This window comes from Syngnathus leptorhynchus, chromosome 20 (genome assembly GCF_054491065.1).
Source record: "Syngnathus leptorhynchus isolate UIUO chromosome 20, UIUO_Slep, whole genome shotgun sequence".
NCBI classification, from domain to species: domain Eukaryota; kingdom Metazoa; phylum Chordata; class Actinopteri; order Syngnathiformes; family Syngnathidae; genus Syngnathus; species Syngnathus leptorhynchus.
Window position 1 is genome coordinate 7221104 of NC_141214.1, and position 19251 is coordinate 7240354.

General features: G+C 47.5%; 3 protein-coding genes across 10 annotated transcripts; all 3 read right to left on the minus strand.

Moving 5' to 3' along the window:
• Positions 1-160: 160 nt before the first annotated feature.
• On the minus strand, positions 161-2312 carry ggcta (gamma-glutamylcyclotransferase a). Its single transcript, XM_085901490.1, has 4 exons — positions 2023-2312; positions 1309-1454; positions 1099-1234; positions 161-961 (listed from the first exon to the last, which is right to left on the minus strand). Exons 1-4 carry the CDS (start codon positions 2146-2148, stop codon positions 830-832), a joined length of 540 nt encoding a protein of 179 aa, XP_085757616.1. The 5' UTR covers positions 2149-2312; the 3' UTR covers positions 161-829.
• Positions 2313-2482: 170 nt separating this feature from the next.
• snrpd1 (small nuclear ribonucleoprotein D1 polypeptide) lies at positions 2483-3982 on the minus strand. Its single transcript, XM_085901491.1, has 4 exons — positions 3831-3982; positions 3375-3451; positions 2919-3110; positions 2483-2743 (listed from the first exon to the last, which is right to left on the minus strand). The coding sequence occupies exons 1-4, from the start codon at positions 3842-3844 to the stop codon at positions 2667-2669; spliced, it is 360 nt and encodes a 119-aa protein (XP_085757617.1). The 5' UTR covers positions 3845-3982; the 3' UTR covers positions 2483-2666.
• Positions 3983-4805: 823 nt separating this feature from the next.
• ankib1a (ankyrin repeat and IBR domain containing 1a) lies at positions 4806-19238 on the minus strand. Of its 8 annotated transcripts, none has more exons than XM_085901225.1 (23): positions 19221-19238; positions 18187-18226; positions 16512-16686; positions 13838-14132; positions 13020-13191; positions 12817-12948; positions 12558-12746; positions 11834-11951; positions 11364-11584; positions 11211-11299; positions 10985-11129; positions 10309-10469; positions 10145-10233; positions 9944-10074; positions 9729-9863; positions 9578-9664; positions 9286-9352; positions 9008-9153; positions 8421-8599; positions 8289-8340; positions 8053-8109; positions 7840-7963; positions 4806-7764 (listed from the first exon to the last, which is right to left on the minus strand). In XM_085901225.1, the coding sequence occupies exons 4-23, from the start codon at positions 14023-14025 to the stop codon at positions 6818-6820; spliced, it is 3429 nt and encodes a 1142-aa protein (XP_085757351.1). In that variant the 5' UTR covers positions 14026-14132; positions 16512-16686; positions 18187-18226; positions 19221-19238; the 3' UTR covers positions 4806-6817. The 8 variants fall into 8 exon arrangements, with proteins under 8 accessions (XP_085757351.1, XP_085757349.1, XP_085757350.1 ...); XM_085901223.1 differs by lacking the exons at positions 18187-18226; positions 19221-19238 and adding exons at positions 16750-16794; positions 17194-17402 and having other exon boundaries at positions 16512-16689; XM_085901224.1 differs by lacking the exons at positions 18187-18226; positions 19221-19238 and adding an exon at positions 17194-17402.
• Positions 19239-19251: the final 13 nt, after the last annotated feature.

Consider the following 19251-nt stretch of genomic DNA (forward strand, 5'->3'; position numbering starts at 1 on the left):
TCAAGAGGCTCGGTGGAGCGCTGGGTAGCACGTCCGCCTCGTAGTTAGGAGGGTGCGGGTTCGATTCCACCTCTGGCCCTCCCTGTGTGGAGTTTGCATGTTCTCCCTGGGCCCGTGTGGTTTTCCTCCACCCAACTTAATACATCTAACAAAAAACTCATTCAACTTTCATAAAATGGTTTATTTTTATTCTAATCTTTAACTTTTCTGGTAGTGCAATTGACAACAGATTTCCATTTGCAATATCAACATACCTGCAGACAGCAAAGGATATAGTTCTATATTTACAAGTTCATTTACAATGGTAATGGTTCGAGAAGGGATGGCTCGGTGGCGCACTGGTCCGCCTCACAGTTGGGAGGGTGCAGGTTTGATTCCACCTCCAACCCACCCTGTGTGGAGTTTGCATGTTCTCCCTGTGCCCGCGTGGGTTTTCTCTCAGCACTATGGTTTCCTCCCACATCCCAAAAACCTGCTCGGTAGGCCGATTGAGCACTCCAAATTGTCCCTAGGTGTGAGTGTGAGTGCAAATTGTTGTTTGTCTCTGTGTGCCCTGCGATTGGCTGGCAACCGGTTCAGGGTGTCCCCCGCCTACTGCCGGATGACCGCAGGGATAGGCCCCAGCACGCCCGTGACCCCCATGGGGACAAGTGGATGGATGGTTCGAGGAATGTCGGTGTGAATGGTCGGCCCCTATACATTTACATCTAAGCAAATCTGGGCCGCTTTGCAAAAGGTTTGGACACCCCTGGTCAGTAAAAGTAACGACAGAACATTTGAAGCGTTCTGTTTGATGATGTTTATGTTTGTCGCAAGGTATGACGTACGTTCATTCCCGATCGGTGTGCACTTCGATGCGATCCAGCATCGAAGGTCCCGTGTAGTTGTTGGTCTTGACCGCCTGCAACCTGCCAATGTAATGGCCGGGAAGTCCATTCTGTTCAGCGCCCCGACACACCACCTTTGCACAAGACAGTCACTAGTAGCTCATTATCACTTCAAACAGCTTGTTCGATGACATGTGCTTTTTGCCGGACAGTTCGCATCATGGATGCACGTATGCAAAAACACACAGCCATGTAAAGTATAGAGACATACATGTTTATACTGCGGCGAGGTCGGGCAAGCGTGAAAGTTGTTTATCTGGTACGTCCTGCACAGCATCTCTCCGTGGTTGCTGCTCTCCACGCTCACCTCCAGCGGGGAATAAAAGCCCTCATGGATGCCTTCCTGACTGGAAATGTGCACAGGGCATGCCGTGATATTATGCGGTGTGCGTGATGTGCGTATGTTGGGTGTCTGACTGACTGGTCCAGGTTGTCCAGTTGGTCTCGTCTAATGGTCCAGATGACGCCCCACACCTCAGAGCCGGGACTTTGTCGAATGGTGGCCGCGCCCCCGTGCCAGCTGCTCTCTACAATTTCAGCCCAGAGGCCAAAATCCAGCTGATAGTCCTACATGCACACACATTTTGTGAATTGTGTGTATGTTTATTACGTTTGTACATGTGAAGTTTGACTTTCGGTCACGGTCAAAGTACTTTGTGTATCTGATGAATCCAACTTAATAGCTATGTGACTCAGCAAACACGCACATATTTGACCTTTGGCCAATATTTAACTTTTGGGGCAAATGCGACTAAAGCAGTTTTTGGCGACATCTGGTGGTCATCTTTTAAAGTACTACGTGGACTAAAGAGTGAAACTAAAGGTATAGTTCTGCGTTCCAAGTAGTAGTACCGATGTACTTGTAATTTGCCTATAAAGTACAGTCTAGTTATCTGTACATGGTACGTTCAAGACCATGCTGTTATAAAGAAAAGCCTAAGCGTGTTTTGCGGCTACAGCCTATTATTTGTTTAGTCGTCGACATTACGATTGAGCACAAATCAACATGACAACATTTGAGCGACAAAAAGGGGGCAATATATATATATATAAAAAGGAAAACTGTTCCGCAACTAAACGGCGGTTAAACAGGTAGCAACAAATAGCGCGCACCAAAAACATTGATTTGAATGACCTTGAGTCGACCGATGTCGAGGAAAATTGCCGATGGGTTTTTCAGGATCAGTCTCTCCTTCAACATATTACTCCCGAAAGCGAAATACGCGAACGTGCTGGTGCTGTCGGTCCGCTCAGGCGCCATCTTTAAATGTCTCGTCACCGCTACCGCTAGCAAGTGACAAGCTAATAGTTAGCCAGCAAAACGAGACGCCAGCCACCAAAGCAGCCATATTGTTTCCGACGCTCACACATGACGTCACAGAACCAAACTAATATTGAAATTAAAAATGTGCAAAGGAGGCATTCACTGCGCAATTAGAAGGATAATCGTTCACATTCAAATAGACCGCCACGTGTAGTGACATAGAAGACTCGTGAAGTAGCGATGCTGCATTCGAGAGTGGTAAATTACATGAATCAAAAAATATCAAAAAACAAACAGTTTTACTAGTTTGATCATTTATAACAATTAGGCATTTTGCACGCAATTGTGAAGTTTAATAGTGAAGAAAAAAAAAAACCCTCACTACTGTGGTAATGAGGCATCAACAGAACTGTGTACAAAATAATGGACACCCAAAAAAATCATAGAAAAGAAGAATCCTGTACAGTGAATGAGGGGGGAAAAAAAGGTGACAAGCACTTTTGAGGAGGAGCTGATCATCTCCTCGGACCCCCCCGGCCTCGTCCCCGTCCTCTGCCGCGCCCTCGGCCTCTGCCCCGGCCTCGTCCAGCCACTGCACAAACACAAATGATTGAAGACGCGTGTTCAAACTTAAACGTGTGGGTTCATGGAAAAACATGCTTGATAGGTTTGCTGTGAGCATGATTTTGGGTGGACTGAGTTAGTTATTCCGGACATTTTGGTGTGAAAATAAAGGCTAACTTGGAACTATGGCAAGAGCGGCTTACCGGCTTCCCGCTTCTTTGACTTGATCTTGGGCTCAATGTCCACAAGCAGGGTGTCGAGCGGCAGGCTGTCGGGCAAGATGAAGTAGCGGATGTTGTTGCCGCGGATGCTCAGTGACTCCAGCTGAGCCGGCTCGCGATTCTTCAGCGTCATCTTAACCGCCTTCAAGTGTGTGTTCATGCTGACATCTACACCTGTACGCATGCATGTACAACAAAACAAAGTGAAAATTGCTAGTTCATGGTTAAATGGGTAGTATCTAGTACATGCAATAGAGAAGGAGTGAAAGTAGCCAGATATGTATACAAATAAATCCTACTGGAGTCATTTGGCCTTCAATGGATGGAGAAATGTAGCCAACTTAACTCCTCTGCATTTACAGCCAAATTGTAAGTGAAGGCAGGATTGTGGCAGATTGTAAATAAAAACGTTTTCCTCTGTACTTTGGTTGACTTTACCTGTGATAGTGCCATGGACCTGGGTACCGTTCTTTAGTTCGATGGTTACAGTCTCGTGGCTCAGTTTCATCAAAAACCTTGGAGAAATCAAACCAACAACAATAATAAATCAAAATGTCAACTAGCCATCTTTGTTAGCCTGTAGCGCGTAGCCCTTTGAAGCTAACGCATCTTTGATGGCTATGAAGTGGGAGAGTTTGACCGTAAATCGCACGAATCGATAATACACTACATTCAATTTCGTACATCTTGATAGCACATTCGGCACATATAGGTATCGATGCGTTTTCTTGACTAACTTGACGGTCTCCATTCATCGGAGCGTCCCGCCAAACTAGCGCGCTAGCTACACAATTCTCCCACCGAGTGCATCTAACGCCATCCCGCGTCTAATCGTCGTTTTGCACATCGGAAAACACCTTATCGGACACGCAGATGCATTTGAAAGCGTCTTACCTTACGAGTTTCATGCCGGCGCAAGAATTCTTAGAGCAAGGTATGAGTAAGAAAAAATTACGGCGCTCGATTTGATCCAAACCGGCGGGCCGTTGATAGTCGACTTTGCGTTGACGTAGGAGGACGCTGACGTCATTTAAGAGCGCCCAGAAGGTGTTTCCATAGCCACAGTGCCGCCAACAGGTCAAGATAAACACTACACACTACAGTCGTATGCAAATATTTGGGCACCCCTGATCATTTTCATGATATTCCTTTATAACTCATCGGTTGTTCGAATTAGCAATTTCAGTTAAATATATCATATAGCAGACAAACAGTGATATTTGAGAAGTGAAATGAAGTTTATAGGATTTACAGAAAGTGTGCAATCATGACTTGAACAAAAGTAGGCAGGTGCATACATTTGGGCACCCCAACAGAGAAATCCTCCTTTTGCAGAAATAACAGCCTTCTTATAGCTTCCAATGAGAGTCTGGATTCTTCTTTTTACAAAACAGCTCCGGTTATGGGTATTTAAGGTGGCCAGTTACAAGTTGTTCTCCTCTTTGCATCTTCTCTGAAGAGTGGCAACATGGGAGCCTCAAAAGTCATAGTTTAGGGGAAGGATACAAAAAGCTAGCTCAAAGATTTCAGCTGTCAGTTTGCACTATGAGGAACATAGTGAGGAAATGAAAGACCACAGACACAGTTCTAGTTAAGGAAAAATCTCAGACAAGCAGAGGCGAAGGATGGTGAGAACAGCTCCAAAGACCTATGTTATGGACTAATCCAACTAAAATGGAGTTATTTGGACATAACAATGGGTGGTATGCATGGTGGAAGAAGAACACAGAATTCCAGGACAAACACTTGCTACCCACAGTCACATTTTGTGCTGGTTCCAATAACTCGACCACCAACCTTTTTTGAGTGTGCCACAAAAAAGGATTATTAGTGTGAATATAAAAACCCACAACAAAGCACTCAAGCATCTTGGAGCATTTTTTTTTTTAATTGAACGTAAACTTTCATTTGACACTTTTTATTTGAAGTCACACTTTGAAGAACTATTCTTATGGATGAGAGTGGGAATGTATCAAGTATCATAGGTGAGCGTGAAATGACTTTCTTGTTACATTTGAGGTTTCGCAAAATAACCTATCAAATTACCAAAGAAAAATCAGCATAAAACATTTTAACTGACGTCACTTTGACAAAAAAAAAAACAGTCACGAGAGGGCAGTTCTGCCTCTGTTCTTGATGGAAATTAACATTTCTGATTGATTTCCACATCCTAATCCCCAAATTTGCCAACTTCATTAAGAGGAAATCAAAGCATGGAATTAAAGTATTTTGACATCAACATTTTTTGGGGGAGGCTACATGATTGGTCCCAAAAGTCCAAGTCAGGGGGCGTGGAGGAATATTGTGGCCCACTGCAATCTGAAAAGTTAAATTCTGATTTAAAACAAACGAATAGCTTCAAATAAAAGCACACAGCAAGTTAACTTTTAAAGAAGGCACACAGACAAAAGTATGTCAATTAACAACATGATCATTTTAGTACAGAAGCAAAACATTAAAATAAAAAACACACAACTTCATTTTGAATCTTGCAAATCTAAAAGCAGTGACATTTTTGCAAAATGTGGTACTGTGTGTGTGGCAACACTGACATCTGTCTTAAAAGAATTGCTACAATCAAAATACTCCACCAATGGCAATTGTGTAGTTGGAGATGGATGGCACTTGGGAAATGGAAACTGGCCTCCACAAAAAAAAAAAAAATGGCTCGTCTTGTAACCGTGGTATTTCTAGATGGCTGATCTGTTGGCAAAGAAAAATGAGGGGAAAAACAATTCACAAAACCCCAAACCCAGTGTGTGTGTGTGTGTTTATCTCCTGCAGGCACAGTGTGCTTGAAGGTCCAGTATCAAAATGAGGCCCTCTTGATTGTACAGTACGCTAACTCATGGTAATGTTAGCTTCAAAAGCTAAAGCAGGATTGTTGGACCCCTTTTTTTGGGGGGAGGAGGGGCCTGGAGAAAAAAAGATTGTTTGGGTTTAAGCACCAAAACACCACTGAACAAACACTTGAGGCCATGTCCGCAGAAAGACAGGTATTGCAGAAAAGAAGACAAAAAAACGGTGAAAATTGTTCACATTTCAAAGAAAGTTTGACATAGGTGTTATTTCAGTTTTTGTGCCTTTTCTTGAAATGGCTAATAGGACGAAAGCTCCATTTACAGGAGTTACAGCGCCAACTGTTGCTTTGGCATAGGCTTGTCTGCTTTTGGATACAACGTTGCCTGCCACAAATGGAGAGCATGTGGGTGGGCCTTTCAAGGCACTGAACGTTCGTAGGTAAAACAAAAAACGCTTTGTGTAAACTCAAATGGACAGTCATGTAGAAGCGACCATTCGAATTGAAATCAATTTCTTATAGTCGGAAATATGAAGTCAAATAAATAAGAGAAAAAAAAAAAACTTGATTATATGTGGACAAATGATTAATGGGAATAAATTAAAACAATGTGCAGCATTTTAGGTGACAGAGAGCTTTGCCGTGATTTGTTTTGATTTTGAAACAAACCTAAATAAAAAAATGGAAAGAAATCTGCCCGTGACAGCTTTGCTGCAGTGCTTCACATCCTTCTTAGATAAATCATTAGAATCAGAATAAACCTTGGTTCACAAACGAATGGAATTCATGGATTTCAGCCCTACGATATGATCCTTTTTTTTTTTTTCCTCCAAAAATGACAAACTATCCTGAATCTCAGGAATACAAACACCATTGCCACATTTAGCTATGAATTTTTCAGTTTTCCAACACTAATCTGATTTGATTCTCTTTGCATTTGATTTCGAGGAGCCAGAATGTGGATGAAATAAAAAATGAAATAGCTCCATGTGAGAAAGGTTTGTAAAGCCAAGCAAAATATCTTGTCTGTGAACCGAGGTTTTAGCAGATAATAGTGAGAATCATCACAATACAGGTAAGATCACACCAGGTGGACTTTCTCCTCCCACTCCACCGGGGACTGGTCCTCCTCCTCCAGCTGGAGGACCAGGTCAGAGTCTGTGGCGCCATCTCCATCCACTGCGCCACTCTGCTCTTCCTCCTCCTGGGCTGCTCTGTTGTCCAGCTCCAGCGTGCCGGGTCTGCTCGGGCAAGAGCGCGGCGACGTAGCCGGCCGGCCGTCCGGGGGCTGCTGGGCTGCCGCGTTCGTGAGCACGTCTGGGGACGAGTCACTCTCGGTGGTAGGCGGCGAGGGGATGAGGGCTAAGCTCTGAGGGTTGTTCTGCGGGGTGATGTTGTGGTTGAACCAGGCCATGATATTGTCCAACAGCTGGGCGCTGGCAGCGGGATCAAGGGCCTCCAGGCTCTGCGGGTCACTGGGTGTGAACGCCCCCCCCGGCGGGATGACAGGTGACAGCAGCGGCAGCTCGGGTTCAAGCTCCGGAGACGGCAGGCACAACTGAGCGGGGGGGCGTCGGAGCGCGTAGTCGGACGGACTCTCGCGGGGGGGGGCAGTGTGTTCAGCCTCGGCCGGACGTGCGCTTGCGCGGCGGCAGTGACTCGGAGGGTCCGCATCGGGAGGCGCCGGGTTCCCGGCTTTCATAAGGCTGTCCCCCAGCTTCAGCAGCTCGGCGCTGAGCGGGGGAGGCGGAGGAGGGAGGGGTAAGGTGGTGGACAACAGAGCTAAAGAAGAACCGCACAAGGGCTCTGTCCTGTGTTCGGGGTGGGAAAGAGAGCCCCTTGTGGCTCCCGCTTGGACGTCGTTGGGGAGGGGACCTTCTAGGCTGCGCTCCAAGTCAGGGCTGCCCTCGGGGCCTCGCTCTCGCCGAGACTCCTGAAGAGACAGTTGAATGGCCAGCAGGATGTTGGGGTCGTCCTCGTCCAGGGAGCCCAGCGCTCTACGCCGGCCCTCGCTCCTCTCGGGGCCTTCTGGGGAAAAAAAAAAAAAGACATTGAAGCTCATGGAAAATATGTCACACACATGAGGCTGTTTTGATGTCGGACCCGTGCTGTCACTCCTCCTGCTGCTCTCAGGCGTGTTGCTGCTGCTCCGAAGATTGTGCAGACTCAGCATGTCTCCCCTGCGTCGTGCTCGGTGCCGCCGGCGATACTGAATGTCAGAAAAATCCTGACAGGCGCCAGCCAAAGCAGCCATAGGTCAATTTTCGACACAACAAGAACAATACACACAAGCGGAAAAAGGAGGAGGCAGTCTACCTGTGATGCTCGGTCTCTTTGGTCTCCTGCTGCCAGCACAGAGTGGCGACTCCCCATCTAGGACACGTGCATTTAGCATGAAACGCTCTCAAACATCATCGCCAGAAAGACAACCGTCAATTAATGCCGAGTTGGCATTCAAACCCAGACGGCCTGGCCTCTACGACAAGTCATCAGCAGCATCGAGAACCGACCAAGCGTGCTACAAATGGAGTAAAACTCTCATGGCAGTTTACCTCAGGAGAGGCGACGCCCAAGTACTCCCAATCCCACGATCCTCCGGCGTAGCTGGAACAAAACAGGAGCAATACGTTATGGTAGGGGCTGGTAACCATCCATTTGTCTTGTTTACCCCCCCCGCTGCTTACCTCCTTCGCTGGAGTTCAGGAGAGTCGTTAGGTGCCACACCGCGGGCCACAGACGCCAAGAACTCCTGCCGCTTCTGCTGGACCAGGCGGGCGGCGCTGACAATCTTATGGCACGGTGTCCTCAGGTAGGGCCGGTTGACCTTCTGCGCCAGGTCCTCCACCACCATCTCCAGGTCCGTCTGGCCCCGCGGGACAAACGGCAGCAACGTCACGATGCCGCTAACACTAAATATATCGCGTCAACTGCGCGGCACTATTTATTTGCCTGGCGGACAGACGTGATCAACACACCAACCGCTCTTCTCTCCGGTGACCGTGTGTCTGGTCACATATCCCTTCGCTGGGCAAAGCAGTGCCGCACAACAGCGAGTGTAAAAACATCCCAAAAATCATGGAAAATCCAAAGCTTGTGCAAAAAGTAGCAGCTTATCGTCCAGAAAATACAGTAGATGTGCAAGAGAACAACTGCTAGACAAACAGAATGCCAACATAAGTGCATCTGGATCATAGTTTGGGCTCGAGTTAGTGTTTTGACTCGGACTGACGGCAATTCTCCAGTTTGGAGGTACTCCCTAATTGTGGCGTACCTGCATGAGCTCAAAGATCTCCTTCTGCGTGCTTCCCTGCTGCAGGAAGAAGCCGTACGGGTACGAGCACTTGAGCACGCGGCGCGTCTTCAGCAGCTCGCTGACGCCATCCTCGATAAAGCGCGTGTCTGGCGGGGCACCCTCACCTTGTGCGGACACACAATCCAAGAGGACGTACGTGCATTAATATTGGCCCGGTGGGAAGAGATTGACAACACTGGGCGGAGTAAAGCAGCCCCGCCCGCAACAACTTTCTGTTGGGAGTGAAAGCGACTCACGACTAATGAAAGCTCTGCTCAGCTGCTCCATCTTCTCCTTGGCCGTCTTCAGCAGTTTCTGCTCCAGCTAGCAAACATGAGGGGAAAATGATTTCCAAGGGTCCAAAACGTATGGAGACAACTGCACTGAGAACTAGAGCAGCTTGGCTTGGTTTTTTTCCCCCATATATAACGATATGATTTTGTGAAGAGTGTGTGTGTGTGTGTGTGTGTGTGTGTGTGTGTGTGTGTGTGTGTGTGTGTGTGTGTGTGTGTGTGTGTGTGTGTGTGTGCGTGCGCGCGTGCTGGTCACCTTGTAACTGTGCTCATGGTTCTTGAATCGAGAGTAGTAGTGCATGAAGCGGTCCAGCTCCTGAAAGCTTTTGTGCTTCTTCTCTGCCTATTAACATTTTTGAAGACGTCATAATATTACAAGACAAAGGTCGGCACACGAGTGTTTGCACCTCGACTGTCATCTCTTTGGACTGCTCCTCCAGTTGCTGGATCACTTCGTAGCGCGTGCAGCGGTAGTAGCCTCCCGTCGATGAGCTGTGCTTCTTCCACTCCTCCAGGCAGATCCAGCAGAAGTCGTACTTACACTGGGAAAGAGTCATCACGGCGTTTTAAAATAAACAAAACAAAAAGCATGTGCGCACCGCGTTCCTTGGCACAGTCTCACCTTGGCACACTGCATGTGGTTGCAGCCTTCGTTCTTCTGTATGGGGGACTTGCAGTTGGCGCAGGGCTTGGAGTTGGACAGCAGCCACAGGCAGTTGGCAGCGTCCTCGTAAGCCTCGCTCACACCTGCCACTGCCGGCGGGACATTTGAGGGATCTCAAAGCGGCACGCCGCCACACCGCCCATTTTTGGCGACACTTACGCTCCTCGGGCTTCATCTCGGTGACTTTCTGGAGCCAGTTCCTCCACATGTGGCAGTCGCACGGCTCGTGGGCCTCGCCGAGGCACTCCCTGGGGAGTGCGGAAGAAGAAATTGCTGATTATCTTTTCTTGACATCAGATCCGGTGCTGGAATCAGGAGTTTACCAGCAGAAGAGGTGGCCCTTGCCGCAGTCCACGGCCGGGGAGGGCAGCAGCGGGAAGCCGTGCAGGTCGCTTTCGCCCGGGCCGGGCCGGGCGAGTCGCACGGCCCTCTCGCAGCGCGCTGCCGGACACCAGCGGATGGCCGGATTGTTCTCCACAAAGGCCTGCAGTCCAGGAAGAAGGTTGAGAATGGAAAAGAGAAAACAAACTGTATAATAATTTTGTCCTACTAGCATATTAATTTGCGTAATTTTCGGACTATAAATCGCAGTTTTTTTCTTAGTGAAGAGAATTTAGTGTGGTGATGTAAAAAAAACAAAAACAAAAAAACCCAGTAGGGGCAGCAATGCAATTTAGGATGTTTGTGATTTGTGATGGACAGCTGAATGTTACGTTAGGCCCGTTCTCAGCCTCTCGTTTGTGTTTATGTCACGTTAGCATACCGTATCGTTTAGCCTGTTGTTGCTGGTTGGTGTCTGTTTTTGGTGTTGGATTTTGACAAATACATTTGCCCCAAAAGTGCGACTTGTACATGTTTTTTTTTTCACGTTATTGTGCATTTTATGGCTAATGCGACCTATATTACGGTGTGACCTTTAGTCCGAATAATACAGTCTAATAAATAAGGACAAATTCTAAATATGAATGAAAGCGTTGTAGCTGTTAGTGGCGGTGGCACCTTGATGTCAAACTCCAGGTACCGCTGGTCCATCTCCCGGGAGACCACGCTCTCGATGACGTGGACAGGCACCAGCTGGTAGCATTCGTAGGCGGGGCAGAAGATGTTGTGGGCGTCACCCTCCTGGATCTTCACGTTCAGGAACCTGCGACAGACAGAAGGATGGGGCCATGTTAAATGGTGTCGACGTGGGCTTCGCAGAAGCCGTCGCAAGGTTGACACGTACCCCTCCCAACAGGCCCGGCAAAACTCGTGGCCGCAGGACATGTCCACGGGATCTTCAAAGACAGAGATGGAGCACAGGCAGATGCCGCACTGTAGAAATATGTTGTTAGCTATTTTCCAGAGATATTTACTCAGCTTTTGTTTTGGGTCTCACCGTGGCCATGACCTCGTCGGTGGGCGTGAGGCAGCTGTCGGTGGGGGAGGTGAAGGTGAGCGTGACGGGCGAGCGCGGTGTCCGGGGGGTGCGGGGCGAGGGCAGCGTGTCCCAGGCGTTGCAGCCGCTGGGCGGCGGCATTGGCATGGCCACGCCTGAGCGCTGGCAGCAGCCCTCGGCATCCGACATCCACGCCTCCAGCAGCTTCTCTCTGTCCCAGTCTGGAGACAATAGTTGAGTGCGGTTAAATAGATCAATAGATAGAGATCGATCGATCGAAGAGAGATCTGTGTGTATCAGGCTTATTGGCCTGGGCAATGATGTATCATTGATATATTTAAGCTCAGCAAGCGCATGTAGAATATATGTATGGCAACCCACAGAAAAAGCATGGCATGACATTTTTCTGCAGGCGCAGATCTATCGATCGATCGATCGATAGAGAGATTTGCAAGAGGGGCGGAGCGTACCGTGTGCTCTCAGCAAGGCCTCTGCAGTGAAGAGGGGCGCTTGCAACATGTCGGCCGTCTCCACAATCAGCATGTCCTTCAACCGACGAAGGTCTTGCAGCTTCAGGCCCTCGTACGGCTACAAGACATTTTATCACACGTTCCAAAGAAATTAAATCTGGCCATTGTTGCATTTCTACTTCCTCATCCTCCAAAAGACCCTTAACAGTGTTTCTGGATCATAAACTAAATCAATAAAAGAAAAAAAAAAACATGTAACTACCGTCATTTTCGGACTATAAGTCGCTCTGGAGTATAAGTCGCACCGGCCATAAAATGCACAATAAAGTGAAAAAAAACCATAATAAGTCGCAGCGGAGTATAAGTCGCACTTTTGGGGCAAATTTATTTGTCAAAATCAAACACCAAAAACAGACATGAACCAGGAACAACGGGCTAAACGATGCGGTATGCTAACGTGACATATACACAAATGAGGAGCTGAGAACGGGCCTGACGTAACATTCAGAGTTATTCACGTACGTATTACATAAATAACACCTTTATAAAACCATCTGTGTCACTCCATTCAATCAATCGATCGAAAATTACGGTAAAACACAATAAATTTAATACATAGACGTTATAATATTTGTAGTGATTTATAGATTGTATTCTAAATATGTGAGAAAATCTGATGCATGACAATAAATGTAAAGCGACAAACCTTCACCAGCCCGCTCACCTCTTTGTGCTGCAAGAGCTTGACTTGGCCGCGCGCGTCCGAGTGAGTCGCTAGCGGTGACGAGGAGAAGACCATCTGCGACTCCAGGCTGAGAGCCAGCTCGGTGTGGTGGCGGCGCTCGGCATGGTCGCACGGTGTCAGCTTGTCGTCGTCCTCGATGAACAGGTCGGCCTCGCTCCGGATGAGCAACTGGAGGACGCGGGCAAAATGAAACGTCACGCCGCTCTGCACCATGCTTACAGACAAGTGGACAACGCACCTCCACGCAGCTCTTCATGCCCGACGCGGCAGCGTAGTGGAGGCAGGTGCTGCGGCGATTGTCAGTGGCGTTGACGTTGGCCTTCTCATACTGGCTTCCCTCGAGCCGAGCCCCCGTCCAGCTCAGGATCATCTGGCGCAAAGCCCCCAAAAAGCACGGTCCAAAACGTGACGTGACCTTCCGCCCGCATTGGCTTTTCGTACCTGTAAGCAATCGGCCCGCCGCTGCTCATCCCGCTGAGGGCGAACCAGGCGTGGCGACAGGGCCCCCTCGGGCAGCAGCAGGATGAGCGGGCCCTGGCACAGCACGTGGAGGCACGTCTCGTTGCGCACGTTTCGCTTGTTGGGGTTGCCCTCCTTGCTGAACAAAAAGGACCTGCACAAGGAAGGAGCAGCTGGAGATTGATGGCACATATCGCGACGAGCTGCGGGCGGGCATGCTTCTGCTTTGTATCTCCAAGATAATTGAGATGAGGCCTGACGTGCTCCGCATTATGACTTTCTATTTGTCTAGGAGAAAAGAGAGATCCTCCAGATGAACCAGACTCAAAAAAAAAAAAAGTGTTACGAGGCAGTCCAAAACCAACATGTGCTGTGGTGAACAATTTTTTTTTAAAAACTTTTATTAAAATGAGATAAAAAAATAAATATACCTTGCATGGGGAAAATGTGGTCAGATTCTGACTAAAATGTACCAAAAAAAAACGTTTTTCTGTTTTGTTTCTTAGATCTACAGGAAATAAAACACGCATTTTGTATTTGGGAAGAAATAAAACATGTTGCACGATTTTAACAGCCATTGTCCATTTTTCATGAAGTCAGCTGGTTACCTAAAACTGTGCAAGTGTACCAAATGTAAGGTGCAGGGAAGCCAACGTGAGAGTAAAAAAAGTGCGAGAAAAGGATACGCCTCTTTGTTAAACTGCTAATTCTCACTCAGTCAAATAGGGGCGGCCTGCCGAACTGGTTATTAGGCTGTGGCCCGGCTTCAGCCACCAAAGCGAGCAAAAAGTGGTGTTCACCTGAGTAGCCGCGTCATGGCGTGACGGCACGCATAGTGCAGCGGCGTGTTGTGCTGATACTGCTCGCCGTATGAGGCGTTGGGGTCCAAGCCGTCACGGAACTGCGGGTTGCCCTCGTACAGCTGCCAGGCCAGCGCCTCGTCGCCACCCACCAGCGCCTTCCGGAACTTGGTGGCCGCGTTGCCCATGGCGCCCCGGCGGGATGCGTAGCAAACTCCTTCGCCCTCCCTCCGCCTTCCCTGCTCAGGAACAGCTCACAACTCACTGCAACATGGCTCGGCGGTCCTGCCCTGCCCTGAGAAGGGGGGAAAAAAAAAAAAAAGAGAGAAAGAGAGAGAGCACAAAAGTGAGTGAGGGAGAGTGAGAGAGAGAGAGAGAGAGAGAGCGCTAAAGAGGCGTAGACAGTGTGATTGGACAATCAGGAAAATGGAAACACAGATGAGAGAAGCCGGTGAAGGAAAGGAGGCGGCTATAAAAAAAAAAAAGAGGGAGGCAGCAGACGAATATATCAATCTATCGGTTTTGCGTGTTATCTTACCAGAAAGAATGTGTGGGGAGAGCTAAGGTAGGTTTGGGTAAGTGGCAGGAGAAAGAAAACACAATACGACAGATAATGATAAAGTAAATCATCGATGATGAAAAGCACCACGCGCTCAATACCGCAACTGGATGTTGGGTTCTTCATCAAGACGGAATCGAGCTGAGTGCCTGCTACAGGTGTTGCCAGCACATTTTTGTTACAAGAATGTATACATTTTGATCAAAAAAGCTGTTCATATTCAATTGACATGTTTTGTTTAACTTTAAGATTATTTTTTGAGATCAAAAATCCTTTACTTTTTAACTCATGAAATGTAAATTTGCTTTTGCACCCAGCTACTGTGTCTTTGATGACAAAGAAGCGAATGTGCTTAATAACAGCTCTGCAATGCGGTTAAAAAAAAAAGGTCTTCTTGTCACTGGTCTGAAGGATAATCACCATCTTTAAAGATGGCCTCTCGCTTCATTTCCCACGTCTGTGCCCACCTCTCTGCCACTGTGTGTGCGCGGAGGCCATTATTACAGTGTTGGCCTCTTTTTATTTTTAAGGTCAGCTTGAAAAAAGCGGCGAGCAGCCGACGTGTACCTGCCCTGCTTTTTTTTTTTTTTTTTCCTCTCGAGGCTTCCCCCTTCCTCTCCATTTCATCAAGCGCCAGACGGGACACATACAGAACTTTCCCTACATGTTTGGAAATGTGTGGGTACAGTGAAAAGTTCACTTAACTTCCAGTCCGTTTCCTGTGTACACGCTAAACCGGGGCAGTAAGTCTGGACATGCTGCAAGCAGCGCTGAAATTCTCGTGCGTCGCTATTCATGCTGGCACGCAACAAAAAGTGTTAACCCCAACTTGGTAACCTTAATCTGGCAAGGTAGCGCCTCTTCTAATAATCGACACGCAAATCAAGAAAAGGAAGTGTCATGGCGCCAAATATTTGCTTAGCAATGTTTTAAACGACAACCACACCTGATAACATATACATTGCCATCGACCTTTATATAGGGTCCGGCAAAATGATGTGACACATTTGTACGTTTATGTCTAGCAAGTCTGAAGCGCAAACGGAACGCTTGTTGTGTTGCAGTTACAGGTTCCTTCTTGATAACGTTTCCACAATGAAAGCGTGATGCTCACTGGTCCAATTCATGTTAGCAACTGAAACAAAGCAAAATAACATGACTCAAAAACGAAACGGTACTTGGACTATTGAAAAAAAAAAAAACTTTGGGGTTTCTTCAATTGATTTGCATTTGATTAAATGTGCAAATGTCAGATCATTTTGCTGGACCCTGTATTTATCATTGGCCAAACACGTCATCAGGCACCTGACACGACTGATTTGCGCTTGACTGTACCTTATTAAGATCATCTTTGTCAACAATGTTTAGTGACAGGCAAAGAAATGAAGCCCTCTTCCACTAGAAGGCAGCAGAAACAATCAATCTGGATCCACTTGTTGCCATCCAGACAACAAAATAGCTTGGGATGCGACAAGAGGTCTAGATAGTCAAGTAAAGAATAAACTGAGATCAGAATTCACTGTAAGCAGTTTTTTTTACTATGTAAATACATCAATAAAAGTTGGGAAACACTGTTGGAGGCTTTTCTTATTAGGTAATGAATACGTCACACTTGAGTTTTGACTGATATTCATTAGTAATGTCTTTTGGAATTGTTGGTTTTATTCGAACCCCTCGTTGTAATGCATTGCAGTCGCACAAGCACGACAAGAAGGCTTCTCTCTAAAGGCATCAATCAGCACCGAGCCTCCTGCCAATTGCTCCTTTCATCCACAACGAATGTTGCAAAGCGACCATATGGCTTGACAGGCAACAAATAAGTCACTTTGACGAACAGCTAACGTCTCGCTGGCGTGTTGTGTTGTCAAAAGTTCCTTTAGCCATAGGGTTAGCAACAACAGTTTGCCAACATATGCTTAAAAAAAAAAATTGGGTTAGTCGTGGTGGTGATGATGAAGTGGGTAATAAAAGCCTTTGTTCAACAAGCCAGCCGGCCGTGCGCTCTCCTAAGACCGGAAAAGGGACGGGAGCTACTATCTATCTGCTGGTTAGCTTCCGGATGCTAACGTGTTGCGCTAGCCCTTCGACGTGAAATCACAGCCGTCTTCAACTCACCCTTGCCGCCGTATTCACTTGCTCCGCGCTAGTAGAAGTGGAAGCTATCACTGGCTCGTAACTCGCCGCTCCTCTGCTCGAGCATGCTCTCACGGCCACTGGGAGCCAGCCGGCCGGCGGGCGGGCGGGCGGGGCTGGGCTGGGCGGTGTTAGGGTGGCGACGACGGTGAGGTGGCTGCTGACAGAGAGGCGAGACTGTCGGTTGACGGGAGTGGGTTACGGTTACGGTTACGGTTACGGTTGCTGATGCTACTGCTGTCCGCTCGCTTCACTGTTGTTGTTGCTGCGAGGAAGACAGCATGGGCGCATGAGCGGGTGGCGTTGTTTGATTGGTCGGCTCTCTTCTTCTACGCTCAGTTACTGAAAATACTTGTAGATTAGACCCCCCCCCCCCACATACTGACGGTTCGGCACCTATTCGAAGATTTAAAAAAAACATGCAAACTCCACACAGGGATGGCCGTAGGTGGAATCGGACCCGCACCCTCCTAACTGTGAGGCAGACGTGCTACCCAGTGCCCCACCGAGCCACAGGCTTGATTTCAGTAACCTAAAATGTTTTCACAATTTTGTGCATGCCACTTAAGCACAATAGGGGGCAGTATAACACGGCTGCTTCCTCCTGCACTGTGAGAACGTAATAAATGGGGAAAATGCCATTTGATGATTTTCCATCACTAACCTCAGGTGTTTTTCCTTTTTTTTTTTCTTTATTAATCTTCTTTAGGGCCGTGGGCTTGGCCTCGCACCATTCACCGGTCCTCTGACACTTTGGTTAGTTGAGATCTTCTCGTTGAGAGGGTCTCCATTATTTGGCAGCTTGCGTTTCCCATATGGTGTTAATTGGCACACAATGCGGCCCACGCTCATTAAAGGGGACCAAGTGGTGTCAAGATGACCCGTGGCTGTGCAGAGTCACCTTATACTCAGGTGTGACATTACAGTGTGAGAAAGGCATGCTGGGAAAGCTCACAGAAGGGGAGGAACGCAGATCAGGAAGTTCCGCAGATGAAAAACAATCTCCTGGATTAGAATTGTAAGTAAAGGTACACTGTCCCTGCTGCAGTTAAGTAGTAAAGGCCACTTTTCAAGTTTGCTTGCATTTGGAGGCATTTGGACTTCCAGCCCGTACTTGCACACATACTGGTCGAGCGGGTGACTCAGCCCAGGCAAGATGGCAGCAGGGAGGGGCGAGGAATTGGGGAGGAAGGGAAGGTGTGGCGAGATGCCTCTGGCGCATTCCTCTAAGCAGCCGCGCCCTTTGTGTATGTACCTGTTTGGGAGCGTCTTTTTCGCCCTCCTCTGTCATTCCTACCTCACGTTTTCATGCAGTCGTGCTAAAGCCAAACTCCTCTCGTGTGTGTGTGTGTGTGTGGGGGGGGGGGGGGGGGGGGGATTCACACTTTAGAGTTGCAGCGCAAATGGCCATCTTTGTGCTATTTGCTTGTACGTGTTGTGTAATGTGTCTAGTCACCGTGAGACGGTGGGAAACGTCATTTCCATCTCTTTAAAGAAATTGACAATAAAGCTGACTTTGACTAATGAAGGTTCGCAAGTGAATGCATAGATCCAAACAGGCACCCTCAGAAAACTGTGTGTGTGTGTGTGTGCGAGTTGCATGGTGTGTTCATGACGAAGGCCGTATAAAGGGGGCTAGAGTTCGGAAAGCACCTACCCGGTTGTGCACTCTTGCGTCATTGTTCACTTTCTCAGTCCTATGACCAGGATAAGGAGAGAGGGGCAAAATACATTCAAATTAGTTTTCAAAATATATGTCATTTCAATCAAGATTTCATGCAACTATTCAGGTGAAAAAACACGTCTATACAATTATCCAGAAAGAAAGTATATCACACAGTTTAATTCCAATGTGTTGTTCAAAGCTCAACATTGATGAAAAATATTCTAGAGTGGGCCCACTTTGTTTGATCTGCTGCCCTCTGGGAGCCTGTGCTCCCGCACCACCAGACTCACCAACAGCTTGATACTCCAGGCTGTTTGGATCCTGAACTCTCTCCTGACCTTTTGGGCCGCGTGTGCTGCCTTGCACTACTCTGGCGCTATATTCTGACTGTCTGCTGTATGCACACTTGCTCCTCTGATTTGTTTATTTATTTGTCGCTCTTGTTTATTCATTGTATGTGCCTTCTTGTTTTTACTTTTTGTGTTGTTTTTTTGGGATGTTTTGTTATATGTCTCGTCACCGTGGGATAGCGGGTAACGCAATTTCCATCTCTTTGTGTGTCTTGGCATGTGAAGTGATTGACAATAAAGCTGACTTTGACTTTGACTCTGAGTAACCAGTCCATCATTCCAATCACCCCAGCAGTGATCGGATCAGTAAAGTGAGTCACTTCAGTTGTCCCGTGATGCTATTCATCACTCACTTATGAACAAGTAACAACAAGAGAGTCACTCAGCAGCCAAGTAAGTGAGTATTTGGGGATTATCAAATACAAAAACAGCCATAAAAGGCCATTTGTGAGCAACAAACACACGCGGCGGGCAACACGCGTCAAAGGTCTCGGATGGCGACCCATTGCCACTTCAATGCCACAAATTCAAACTGTAACCAACACAAACAATCAAAGCACACCAAACACAAATAGATTGTAGAATTGAACAAGTTGCCCTAAGAACAAACACAAAGCAGCCATCTTTTCAGTAGGGGGAAGAAAAACAAAAGAAAAAAAACGCTCCAAGACTCACATTGAGGGTGGAGCTTGCAGCCGGAGCCTGC

What these genes read in the sequence shown, in the direction of transcription:
- ggcta (XM_085901490.1), bottom strand. Translation starts at nt 2,148, where the DNA reads ATGGCGCCTGAGCGGACCGACAGCACCAGCACGTTCGCGTATTTCGCT. An exon ending in CAACTGGACAACCTGGACCA is followed by an intron (nt 1,235 to 1,308) that starts GTCAGTCAGACA and finishes GCACATTTCCAG; the next exon opens with TCAGGAAGGCATCCATGAGG. An exon ending in CCTCGCCGCAGTATAAACAT is followed by an intron (nt 962 to 1,098) that starts GTATGTCTCTAT and finishes TCTTGTGCAAAG; the next exon opens with GTGGTGTGTCGGGGCGCTGA.
- snrpd1 (XM_085901491.1), bottom strand. An exon ending in GGTCCATGGCACTATCACAG is followed by an intron (nt 3,111 to 3,374) that starts GTAAAGTCAACC and finishes GCATGCGTACAG; the next exon opens with GTGTAGATGTCAGCATGAAC. An exon ending in GTCAAAGAAGCGGGAAGCCG is followed by an intron (nt 2,744 to 2,918) that starts GTAAGCCGCTCT and finishes GTGTTTGTGCAG; the next exon opens with TGGCTGGACGAGGCCGGGGC.
- ankib1a (XM_085901225.1), bottom strand. Translation starts at nt 14,025, where the DNA reads ATGGGCAACGCGGCCACCAAGTTCCGGAAGGCGCTGGTGGGTGGCGAC. An exon ending in ACCATGAGCACAGTTACAAG is followed by an intron (nt 9,353 to 9,577) that starts GTGACCAGCACG and finishes CATGTTTGCTAG; the next exon opens with CTGGAGCAGAAACTGCTGAA. An exon ending in TGGGCGTCGCCTCTCCTGAG is followed by an intron (nt 8,110 to 8,288) that starts GTAAACTGCCAT and finishes CACGTGTCCTAG; the next exon opens with ATGGGGAGTCGCCACTCTGT.